At 53.9% G+C, this 12,669-nt stretch overlaps 1 protein-coding gene across 2 annotated transcripts in view; it reads right to left on the reverse strand.

Annotated features, from left to right (window-relative positions):
- Positions 1–7,568: 7,568 nt before the first annotated feature.
- rbm8a (RNA binding motif protein 8A) overlaps positions 7,569–12,669 on the reverse strand; it is a 36,918-nt gene continuing 31,817 nt past the window's right edge. For both annotated transcript variants that reach the window (XM_041181703.1, XM_041181704.1), the window contains exons 4-6: positions 9,138–9,274; positions 8,311–8,447; positions 7,569–7,809 (exon numbers count right to left, since the gene is read on the reverse strand). In XM_041181703.1, coding sequence (XP_041037637.1) covers positions 7,764–7,809; positions 8,311–8,447; positions 9,138–9,274 — 320 coding nt within the window. In that variant the 3' untranslated portion in view covers positions 7,569–7,763. The remainder of the gene's footprint in view (positions 7,810–8,310; positions 8,448–9,137; positions 9,275–12,669) is intronic.

The following is a 12,669-nucleotide window of genomic DNA, read 5'->3' on the forward strand; positions in this document are numbered from 1 at the left end:
ACGAGCATCCGAGCGCATGTCTGTCAACTCGAAGACCACCTATTCCCACCTCTCTAACAAGGGCTCTGCCGCTACCTCTGCTCCCCAGCATCTCCCAATGAGAGGCCCGGTGCCTATCTTACCTCAAAGCCTGACCCAGCGCATTCCTGATCAGCCTCGCCTAGCCCTGCCACCCTGTTAAACCCTCTCGGAAACCTCTCTCCCACTACCCACCGCCCCCCCGCTTGGAACATATCCCTGGCGGAGCTTTGATCTCTTATTCTAATGTGGGTTGGTGGCACGTTTGATAATGCTCTCACGTGAAGCACCTTGGGATAATTTGCAACACTAATGGTGCTATATAAATGCTAGTTGCTGCCAGGCTCATCGACCATGAAGTGGAGAGCCTCAGCGCATATCCTACCTGCCTGGGCAACGATATACAAACACTGCCTGGTCCTGAGCTCAATGAACAAGCTCCATAGCTGGGGCGGGGGGGGGGGGGGGGGGGTGGTCACGTATACAATGCAGGTCTTTGCTTTCTTTATTACAGGATGTGGGCTTCGCTGGCCGAGCCAGTATTTGTTGCCCATCCCTAATTGCCCCCTTGAGAAGGTGGTGGTGAGCTGCCTTCTTGAGCCGCTGCAGTCCCTGTGGTGTAGGTACACCCACCGTGCTGTTAGGGAGGGAGTTCCAGGATTTTGACCCAGTGACAGTGAAGGAACGGCCGATATGTTTCCAAGTCAGGATGGTGAGTGGCTCGGAGGGGAACTTCCAGGTGGTGGGTGTTCCCCATGTGTCTGCTGCCCTTGTCCTTCTAGATGGTAGTGGTCGTGTGTTTGGAAGGTGCTGTCTAAGGAGCCTTGGTGAGTTGCTGCAGTGCATCTTGTAGATGGTACACACACTGCTGCTACTGTGCGTCGGTGGTGGAGGGAGTGAATGTTTGTGGATGGGGTGCCGATCAAGCGGGGCTGCTTTGTCCTGGATGGTGTCGAGCTTCTTGAGTGTTGATGGAGCTGCGCTCATCCAGGCAAGTGGGGAGTATTCCATCCCACTCCTGACTTTTGCCTTGTAGATGGTGGACTGGCTTCGGGGAGTCAGGAGGTGAGTTATTCACCGCAGGATTCCCAGCCTCTGACCTTGTAGCCACAGTATTTATATGGCTGGTCCAGTTCATTGTCTGGTCAATGGTAACCCCGCCGCCCAGGATGTTGATAGTGGGAGATTCCCTTGCACTTGTGCAGATACCTAAGGAGCAGGGCCTTTCCCGATGCCTTACACAGGCTCTGGGTTAAGGCAAATGAGTTGGGTTGTGGGTAAAGGTGGGATGAAGTTGGGCTGCCATTTGGAAATCACAAATTTAAGGCACAGAAGGAGGCCATTCTGTCCATCATACCTGTGCTGGCCGACAAGTAGCCATCCTCCTGAATCTCACCTTCAAGCTCTTAATCCAGAACCTTCTAGGTTACGGCACTTCAAGTGCACATCCAAGTACTTGATAAATGTTATGAGGCTTTTTGCCTCTACCACTCTTTCAGGCAGAATGTTCCAGACCACCTCCCCCCCCTCACCAAACTCTGGGTGAAAAAGTGTTCCTTCAAATCTCCTCTACCCCCTTCTCTAAATTTTTGCCTCCTGGTTATGAAAGACTCAATCCGGGGGAATAGATCTTTCCTAGCCAATCTACCTCGACCCCTCAGCCGTATACACTTCAATTCAGTCTCCCCTCGGCCTTCTCTGCTCCAGAGGCAACCCCAGCCTGTGCAATCTTTGCTCGTTGCTAAAATTCTCCATTCCAGCCCACATCTTTGTAAATCTCAATCCGTGCAATCGCTACCACAGAAAGTAGTTGAGACCAAAACAAAGTACGTTTTCAAGGAGTTAGCTATAGCTCTTGGGGCGAAAGGGGTCAAAGGGTATGGGGAGAACGCGAGGGAGAGGCTATTGAGTTGGATGATCAGCCATGATCGTAATGAATGGTGTAGCAGGCTCGAAGGTCCGAATGGCCTCCTCCTGCTCCTAGTTTCAAGTTATCAAGAAGCCCTGCTGCCTTCAGGGGTCTGTGGATGTACAGTCCAAGGTCCCTCTGTTCCTTCTACACCTCTCAGTATTGTCTCAACTTATTGTCTACTCCCTTACCTTGTTAGCCCTCCCCAAACACAGTACCTCACAATTCTCCACATTGAACGTTATTTGCCACTGATACCTTGCTGCAGTCTCCAGCTTTCATCATCAATCAGATGGCCAATTCTTGTATTGTCTGCGAACTCCTTAACCATCCTCCCTAAGTTCAAGCCCAATCATTGATCTATGCCACAAAAACCAAGGGACTCCGTTCTGAGCCCTGCAGAACCCCATCGGAAACCGCTTCCCCATCACAAAAACACCCGTCAACAATTACCCCCCCTCCGAGGCAATTTTGGATCCCACTAAGCTTTGACTCTCCTGACCAGTCTGCCATGTGAGACCTTATCGAGAGTCTCGCTAAAATCCATACCGATGACATCGAACACGCTACCCTCATTAACCCTCGCGCTTACCTCTGCCAAAAATTCAATGTTCATCAGACACAACCATCCCTTGACAAATCCGTGCTGGCTACCTTTTGATCTTTGTAGAATGGTGGAACTGGGGTGGGCTTTGGGGATTCAGATGGTTGAGGTTAACGCTAACACAATTTTACTTTGCTCCCACAGGAGAAGATTTGAAAAGTCACATCACAGCGTCTGCTCCATTCTTATCCAGCCAGGGAATCGTCCGCAATGATCTCTCCTCAGTATTAGGGCTACCTACTCCCAACCTGCATAACATTCGCTCATCTCCCATCTACAAAGCGAGTGCTGCCAAGGGGGAAGTGGCCAAGGGAGGCAGTCCCTGCGGACCCCGCCCCACCCGGCTGTGGGCTGGGGGCAGAACCCTAATGTTGGGGTCATGCGGGATTAATTCCCTTACTATTGGTCAGAAGGTCCTCACACAGCCCAGCCACTTCCTCCAAGACTTGTACCGGCCATTCAGCCCATCGAATCGGTTCACCATTCAATCAGATCTGCCTCTCAACTCCAATACCGGAGTCCTTTAACCCTTAACACCTTACTCAGCAAAAACCTATCAATCTTAGTTGTTACATATGCTTAGTGATATAGTTCCTGTACTTTACAACATAACTTTTAGGTTTAGGGGTTAAAATCTTAACTGTTAAAAATAGGAGTATTTGGTTGAGGTTAAAGCAACCCTGAAGTAAATGTAATTCAAACAAGCTTGGAGTTCATTAGCCTTAGCAAAGGTTGGGGCTACATTGACTTAAGAGGTTAATAGCTAGAAAGGTCATTAGGAGCAAGTGGGCTTACCCTAGCTAAAGAACTGGAGACATGACGTCTGCAGTTATTCCAGGAGGAGGATAAGTTATTAATGCGATTTCCCAGAATTAAGGAAAGCTTTGGAATTATAAGGTACTTCATTTGCATTTCTACCTGGGGACAGGCTGTGCGTGTCATGTTGTCATGGAGATGGGTGGAGCTGAGTGTGATTCTTTGTTTTAAGTTATCTCTGAATTCAGTGTGGGCCATTGCTGGTAGGCAAGGCTGATTGATTTTGAAAAGAAACTAAGAGACTGTGTCAGCTTTGGGTCTGATACAGCTATAACCTCTTTGGAAGTTGAGAGATGAAGCCAAACCTACACTTAAAGTGGAGCAAATGCTTGAATTATCGCCCATGATGCAGCCTGCCAGTGGGAGCAGGGATTCAGGATAAGACAAAGTTGGAAAGCGGTTAAAAAAAAAAACTGGAAGATTTGGAAAAACTTAGGTCTGGCAGCATCTGTGGAGAGAAACAGAGTTAACGTTTCGAGTCTGTATGACCCTTCTTCAGAGCTAAAGGGAAGTAGAAATGTGATGAAATTTATACTGTTGAAGGGGAGGTGGAGCAGGTGAAGCTGGATAGAAGGCCAGCGATAGTTGGGGGCTAAGGAGAGATTACCTGAGATGTCATGGACAGAAAGGCAAAGGGAGTGTTAATGGCGATGGTGAAGACTAAAGAAGGTGCCGATATCGGCATAAAGGTAAGAAAGCAGAATGTGTTAATAGCACAAAATGGGTCAGTGCTCAGTGAAAGGACAACACGGAACAGATGGTTCTCTTAGGGTTGGGGAAAAAGGATGGAAAAGGGGATTTAAAAAGGGGGATAAGACAATGAATGAGTCAATAAAAATAAATAGGAATAAAAGTGAGTAGATAAAAAATAACATTTTTAAAAAGGGGATTAACAAAGGGGTGAAGATAGAGGAGAGAGTCCATGGTCTGAAGTTGTTGAACTCAATATTCAGTCCAGAAGGCTGTAAAGTGCCTGGTCGGAAGATGAGGTGTTGTTCTTCCAGTCTGCGTTGAGCTTCACTGGAACAATGCAGCAGGCCCAGGACGGACATGTGGGCAAGAGAGCAGGGTGGAGTGTTGAAATGGCAAGCGACAGGGAGGTCTGGGTCATGCTTGCAGACAGACTGAAGGTGTTCTGCAAAGCAGTCACCCAGTCTGCGTTTGGTCTCTCCAATGTAGAGGAAACCGCATTGGGAGCAGCGAATGCAGTAGACTAAATTGAAGGGCGTGCAGGTGGAGCACTGCTTCACCTCAAAGGAGTGCTCGGGTCCTTGGACAGTGACGAAGGAGGAGGCAAAGGGGCAGGTGCTGTACCTTGCGCGATTGCAGGGGAAGGTGCCGTGGGAAGGGGATGAGGTGTTGGGGGTGATGGAGGAGTGGGCCAGGGTGTCTAGGAGGGAATGGTCCCGATGGAATGTTGACAGGGGTTTGAGGGATTATGTTTGGTGGCATCATGCTGGAGTTGGCGGAAATGGTGGAGGATGATCCTTTCAATGCGGAGGCTGGTGGGGTGATAAGTGAGGACAAGCGGGACCTTATTATGGTTCTGGGAGAGAGAGGAAGGGCAGAAGTGCAGGAGATGGTCAGACACAGTTGAAGGCCCTGTCAATCACAGTGGTTGGGAAACCTCAGTTAAGGAAGAAGGGAGGCATATTAGAAGCGCTGTTCTGGAAAGTGGCATCATTGGAACAGATGCGATGGAGGTGAAGGAACTGAGAAAATGGGATGGAGTCCTTACAGGAAGCGGGGTGTGAGCAGCTGTAGTCGAGGTAGCTGTGGGAGTCGGTGGGCTTGTAATGAATATTGGTGGACAGTCCATCACCAGAAATGGAGACAGAGAGGTCAAGGAAGGGAAGGGATGGGGAGTGTCAGAGATGGACCATGTGAAGGTGAGAGAGGGGTGGAAATTGGAAGCAAAATTGATACATTTTTCCAGGTCCACGTGAGATGCAGCTGCACCACAACAGTCACTGATGTACTGGAGAAAGACTTGTGGGAGGGGGCCTGAGTAGGACTGGAACAAGGAATGTGCCACATACCCTATAAAGAGACAGACATAACTGGGGCCCATGCAGGTACCCATAGCCACACCTTTTATTTGGAGGAAGTGAGGCGAATTTAAGGAGAAATTGTTCAGCGAGAGAACAAGTTCAGCCAGGGCGAGAAGTGTGGTGATGGATGGGGATTGTTCGGGCCTCTGTTCGAGGAAGAAGCGGAGAGCCCTCAGCCCATCCCGGTGGGGGGGATGGAGGTGCAGAGGGATTGGGCGTCCATGGTGAAGAGGGGGTGGTTAGGGCCAGGGAGCTGGAAATTGTTGATGCTGCCAGGCTTGTCGAGTTTTCCCATCGTTTTCTGTTTTTATTTCAGATTTCCAGCATCGGCAGTATTTTGCTTTTAATGGAAGATTTGTTTAGCTGGAATCTGGAGGAAGAAATCTACAGTAATCCTCAATAAACGGCAGTTAACCTTCCTGCAGTTGGAACTGTGGAAGAAATCACCTTGGCTACATGACGTGACATTTGATCCAACAGCTCCATGTCCACTCCCTTCGTCTCACCCCAGCAACATATCCTTCTATTCATTTCTCCTTCGTGTTTATCCCGCTCCCCTCATAAATGGATCTCTGCTATTCACCTCGACCACTCCCTGGGGTAGCTCACACAGCTTAGACTCTCAGACGTTTACAGCACAGAAGGAGGCCATTCAGCCCATCGTGTCCACGCCGGTCAACAAAGGTCTGATTACACTAATCCCATTTTCCAGCACTTGGCCCATAGCCCTGGAGGCTATGGCAACGCAAGTGAATCTCTGAATACTTCTTAAACGTTAGGAGAGTTTCTGACTCAACTACCCTTTCAGGTAGTGAGTTCCAGCTCTCACCACCCTCTGGGTCAAAGAATTTCTCAACTCCCCTCTCAGACTCTTACCTTAAATCTATGCCCGATTATTGACCCCTCTAGTAATGGAAAAAGTGTCTTCCTACCCACCCTATCTAAACCCCTCCTAATCTTATGCACTTTGATCAGGTCCCCTCTCAACCTTCGCTGCTCCAAGGAAACCAACCCCAGCCTAGCCGATCGCACCTCCTAGCTCAGACCCTGCAGCCCAGGCAGCATCCTGGTGAATCTCCTCTGTGCCCTCTTTAGAGAGTTCCACATTCTCCCCACTCTCTAGCTAAAGAGGTTTCTCCTGCATTCCTGACTCGATTTATTAAGACTATCTTATAGCCTTACTAACAGGTTTTTCGATTCCACAAAACGGCCAGCTCAAAAGTTTCAACTCGATTCGTCAAACAAGTCTTATCTGTCACGATGGCATACTGCCTTGTACTTGCGAAAGCGCTTGGGTATTATGGCCCCAATTTGGCACAAATGATGTTAAATGGCAGGTTCTACAGCCACTGGCTTCCTCTCTCCCACCCTTAAACAATGGAGAGAAGGTTCCAATTCTCCAATTCCTAATGAAAGGAGTTTTGAAGATTACCACCAACAGACCTGCAATTTCCCCACAAGACACTTGCTGCCCTCGTCACATTATCCAGGCTCCTCATTCAGCTGTCGTCTGTTAATCTTCTACGTACCCAAGCCCAGACTTCATGTTATCAAGACAAGTGAACCTAGACTGACGCCGGGGGAACAGTTCTCTGAAGGGGTTTCTAGGGAGGGCAAACACTGGCAGGCCAGAGGAGTCAAATGGGCTAGCTTCTGTGCTGTACGTTTTGTGTAAGCCAATCAGCGTGAAGACTTTGCATTGAACATGGCTCTCCCTTAACTTAAGTAAAGGCTCAGCAGAAATCTCCTCCAATTAAATATTGCAAAGACTAAAGCCACTGTCTTCGATTTCCTCCCCACCCTAGCTAACAACTGCATCCCTCACCCTGACCGTCCACAGCCTCAGTGTTCCACATGACCCCAAGCTGAGCTTTCATGCACTATGGCCTCCCCAAAGACTGCCCGGACATCGAGCTCATTGACAATCCTGCTGTCTGCACCCTAACTCACGTCGGGTTCCAGTCACCTGTCACCCCGAGTTCACTCACCTGCAGCAGAGCCTCCACTTTAAAATCCTCATCCTTATTTTCAGATCCCACAGCCCTCGCTCCCTCCCTCCAGCCCCACAATCCCCTGAAACGTCTACACGCCCCCACTGAGCCTCTGGTGGGTTCTGCATCGCCCCCCACTCCCCTGCAGACATTGAGCCAAGTTGAGGCTTGAGGGAGGGTTGGGTTTAACTGAAGAGTTTTATTGCTGACACGCACCAGAATTCGGATCCCAAGCCCCACTGCAAGAAAAGGATAGGCTGGTATGAAAGGCAACACATCCCAGAGACAAAACAACACTTGGAAACATCGGCCAATAACCCCCGCCCCCACCCCAAACCCCGCTACAATCGCCCCTTTCCATTGGTCCCCTCCAATCAATGTCGCTTCCGGTCCGGACTCCGGCTTCTCCTGCGTCCACTCCTGCACAGGGAGAGCAGAGAAAAGAGGTAAGCAAACACGCCTCACCCCCATCTTCCTAACCACCACCCCCATCCCCATCCCGAGGGCCCAATCTGTCGCCATCCCCACACCCACCTTCCCCCACTCCACCCCAGGGTGGGGGGGGGGGGGGTCCGGTCTGTCTCTGTCCCCTCACCCACCACACCAGCACCCACCACCCCAACCCAATCTGCTGTAGTGAACCCAGGCCCAGGGGAAGGGAGGGGGAGGGCTAATCGGCCTCACTCCCCTCATCCACGGAGCCCGATCCACCACCACTCTCTCCCCTCCGAGGGCTGATCACCCTCCTCCTGGGCCTCATCCTGGGTCCTTTCCGAGGCTTGATCCACCTCCCACCCTTTGGAAGGCCCCAGTCCTCTTCCCTGCAAGTACTAACCCACCTCCGCAGCCCACCACCCCCTCAACCCGCCTCCTCGATTCCACCCTCCAACCCAATTCAGGTCTTGGCTCCAGTTAACTCACCGCCTCTTGCTTTTGGGAGGTCCTCTGACGAAGCCCCAGTCCACACTGATGGGCTGTCCGGCCAGCTCGGAGCCATTCAGCCCCTCCATCGCGGCCTGGGCCTCCTTGTAGGTCTCATATTCCACCAGGGCATAACCCTACAACACAAACACTGGCTTCAGCTTCACCGTCCCAAGCCTCAAGAGCTCCCCCACGCCTCACCGCCCGCCTCACCCCCAACCCCCGCCCGCCTCACCCCCAACCCCCGCCCGCCTCACCCCCAACCCCCGCCCGCCTCACCCCCAACCCCCGCCCGCCCCTCCCCCAACCCCCGCCCGCCCCTCCCCCAACCCCCGCCCGCCCCACCCCCAACCCCCGCCCGCCCCTCCCCCAACCCCCGCCCGCCTCACCCCCAACCCCCGCCCGCCCCACCCCCAACCCCCGCCCGCCCCACCCCCAACCCCCGCCCGCCCCTCGCCCACCCCCGGCCGCTCCTCACCCACCCCCGCCCGCCCCTCGCCCACCCCCGCCCACTCCTCACCCACCCCCACCTCACCCACCCCCACCCACCCCCACCCGCTCCTCGCCCACCCCACCTGTTCCTCGCCCACCCCCACCCGCTCCTCGCCCAACCCCGCCCGCCCCTCCCCCAACCCCCGCCCACTCCCACCCCGCCCCTCACCCACCCCTCGCCCACCCCGCCCGCTCCTCACCCACCCCCACCCGCTCCTCACCCGCCCCTCACCCACCTCCGCCCTCTCCTCGCCCACCCCATCCCCACCTCGCCCACCCCCGCCCCCACGCCGCAGAGTGACACCCCCCTCGGCCCCCGGCGACCCTCCTCTCACCTTCAGGTAGCCGGTGCGCCGGTCCAGGTTCAGGTGCAGGTTCTTTATTTCGCCATATTCGGCAAATTTGTCGTGGATGTCTTCCTCGGTAGCTTCCTCGTGGACTCCAGTTACAAACAGAATCCAACCCTCGACGGCTGCAGGGACAGCGAGCAGAGGGTCAGAGAGGGCAAGCTCCCTGCCAGGCTCACCAACACCCCCCGGACCACCCCCACCCCCCCGCTTTGCCCACACGGCCCCAATCCTGGCCAAGAACGGCCAACCCCAGCTCTTGCCCACTCCAGCCGGCACCCGAGAGAGGCAGCCCTCTTCACATTCGCCTGTCCCAGACTCTCCAGGGGGAAAATGGAGCCTCACCCCCACATCATAGTCTGTATCCCACAGACATCGCACTGTCCCCCTCTATCCCAGCCCAGGGAGAGACTGTACCTCACAGACATCGCACTGTCCCCCTCTATCCCAGCCCAGGGAGAGACTGTACCTCACAGACATCACACTGTCCCCCTGTATCCCAGCCCGGGGAGAGACTGTACCTCACAGACATCACACTGTCCCCTCTATCCCAGCCCAGGGAGACTGTACATCACAGACATCGCACTGTCCCCTCTATCCCAGCCCAGAGAGAGGCTGTACCTCACAGACATCACACTGTCCCCCTCTATCCCAGCCCAGAGAGACTGTACCTCACAGACATCACACTGTCCCTCTCTATCTGAGCCCAGAGAGACACTGTACCTCACAGACATTACACTGTCCCGCTCTATACCAGCCCAAAGAGAGACTGTACCTCACAGACATCACACTGTCCCCCTCTATCCCAGCCCAGAGAGAGACTGTACCTCACAGACATCACAATGTCCCCCTCTATCCCAGCCCAGAGAGGCTGTACCTCACAGACATCACACTGTCCCCCTCTATCCCAGCCCAGAGAGGCTGTACCTCACAGACATCACACTGCCCCCTCTATCCCAGCCCAGAGAGAGACTGTACCTCACAGACATCACACTGTCCCTCTCTATCCGAGCCCAGAGAGACTGTACCTCACAGACATCACACTGTCCCCCTCTACCCCAGCCCAGAGAGAGACTGTACCTCACAGACATCGCACTGTCCCCTCCATCCCAGCCCAGAGAAACTGTACCTCACAGACATTGCACTGTCCCCTCTATCCCAGCCCAGAGAGACTGTACCTCACAGACATCGCACTGTCCCCCTCTATCCCAGCCCAGAGAGGCTGTACCTCACAGACATCGCACTGTCCCCTCTATCCCAGCCCAGAGAGAGACTGTACCTCACAGACATCACGCTGTCCCCCTCTATCCCAACCCAGAGAGACTGTATCTCACAGACATCACACTGTCCCCCTCTATCCCAGCCCAGAGAGACTGTATCTCACAGACATCACACTGTCCCCCTCTATCCCAGCCCAGAGAGACTGTACCTCACAGACGTCACAATGTCCCCGTCTATCCCAGCCCAGAGAGAGGCTGTAACTCAAAGACATCACACTGCCCCCTCTATCCCAGCCCAGAGAGACTGTATCTCACAGACATCGCACTGTCCCTCTCTATCCCAGCCCAGAGAGACTGTACCTCACACTCATCACACTGTCCCCTCTATCCCAGCCCAGAGAGGCTGTACCTCACAGACATCGCACTGTCCCCTCTATCCCAGCCCAGAGAGGCTGTACCTCACAGACATCACACTGTCCCTCACAGACATCACACTGTCCCCCTCTATCCCAGGCAAGGGAGAGAAGTATCTCACAGACATCGCACTGTCCCCCTCTATCCCAGCCCAGAGAGGCTGTACCTCACAGACATCACACTGTCCCCCTCTATCCCAGCCCAGAAAGACTGTATCTCACAGACACCGCACTGTCCCCCTCTATCCCAGCCCAGAGAGGCTGTACCTCACAGACATCACACTGTCCCCCTCTATCCCAGCCCAGAGAGGCTGTACCTCACAGACATCACACTGTCCCCCTCTATCCCAGCCCAGAGAGGCTGTACCTCACAGACATCACACTGTTCCCCTCTATCCCAGCCCAGAGAGACTGTACCTCACAGACATCACACTGTCCCCCTCTATCCCAGCCCAGAGAGAGACTGTACCTCACAGACATCACACTGTCCCCCTCTATCCCAGCCCACAGAGAGACTGTACCTCACAGACATCACACTGTCCCCCTCTATCCCAGCCCAGGGACAGGCTGTACCTCACAGTCATCGCACTGTCCCTCTATCCCAGCCCAGAGAGGCTGTACCTCACAGTCATCGCACTGTCCCTCTATCCCAGCCCAGAGAGACTGTACCTCACAGTCATCGCACTGTCCCCTCTATCCCAGCCCAGGGAGAGACTGTACCTCACAGACATCACACTGTCCCCCTCTATTCCAGCCCAGGGACAGGCTGTACCTCACAGTCATCGCACTGTCCCTCTATCCCAGCCCAGAGAGGCTGTACCTCACAGACATCACACTGTCCCCCTCTATCCCAGCCCAGAGAGGCTGTACCTCACAGACATCACACTGTTCCCTTCTATCCCAGCCCAGAGAGACTGTACCTCACAGACATCACACTGTCCCCCTCTATCCCAGCCCAGAGAGAGACTGTACCTCACAGACATCACACTGTCCCCCTCTATCCCAGCCCAGAGAGAGACTGTACCTCACAGACATCACACTGTCCCCCTCTATCCCAGCCCAGAGAGAGGCTGTACCTCACAGACATCACACTGTCCCCCTCTATCCCAGCCCGGAGAGGCTGTACCTCACAGACATCACACTGTCCCTCTCTATCCGAGCCCAGAGAGACTGAACCTCACAGACATCACACTGTCCCCCTCTACCCCAGCCCAGAGAGAGACTGTACCTCACAGACATCGCACTGTCCCCTCTATCCCAGCCCAGAGAAACTGTACCTCACAGACATCGCACTGTCCCCTCTATCCCAGCCCAGAGAGACTGTACCTCACAGACATCACACTGTCCCCCTCTATCCCAGCCCAGAGAGGCTGTACCTCACAGACATCGCACTGTCCCCTCTATCCCAGCCCAGAGAGAGACTGTACCTCACAGACATCACGCTGTCCCCCTCTATCCCAACCCAGAGAGGCTGTAACTCAAAGACATCACACTGCCCCCTCTATTCCAGCCCAGAGAGACTGTACCTCACAGACATCGCACTGTCCCTCTCTATCCCAGCCCAGAGAGACTGTACCTCACACTCATCACACTGTCCCCTCTATCCCAGCCCAGAGAGGCTGTACCTCACAGACATCGCACTGTCCCCTCTATCCCAGCCCAGAGAGGCTGTACCTCACAGACATCACACTGTCCCCCTCTATCCCAGGCTAGGGAGAGAAGTATCTCACAGACATCGCACTGTCCCCCTCTATCGTAGCCCAGAGAGGCTGTACCTCACAGACATCGCACTGTCCCCTCTATCCCAGCCCAGAGAGAGACTGTACCTCACAGACATCACACTGTCCCCCTCTATCCCAGCCCAGAGACTGTATCTCACAGACACCG

This window comes from Carcharodon carcharias (genome assembly GCF_017639515.1).
Source record: "Carcharodon carcharias isolate sCarCar2 chromosome 36 unlocalized genomic scaffold, sCarCar2.pri SUPER_36_unloc_14, whole genome shotgun sequence".
NCBI classification, from domain to species: domain Eukaryota; kingdom Metazoa; phylum Chordata; class Chondrichthyes; order Lamniformes; family Lamnidae; genus Carcharodon; species Carcharodon carcharias.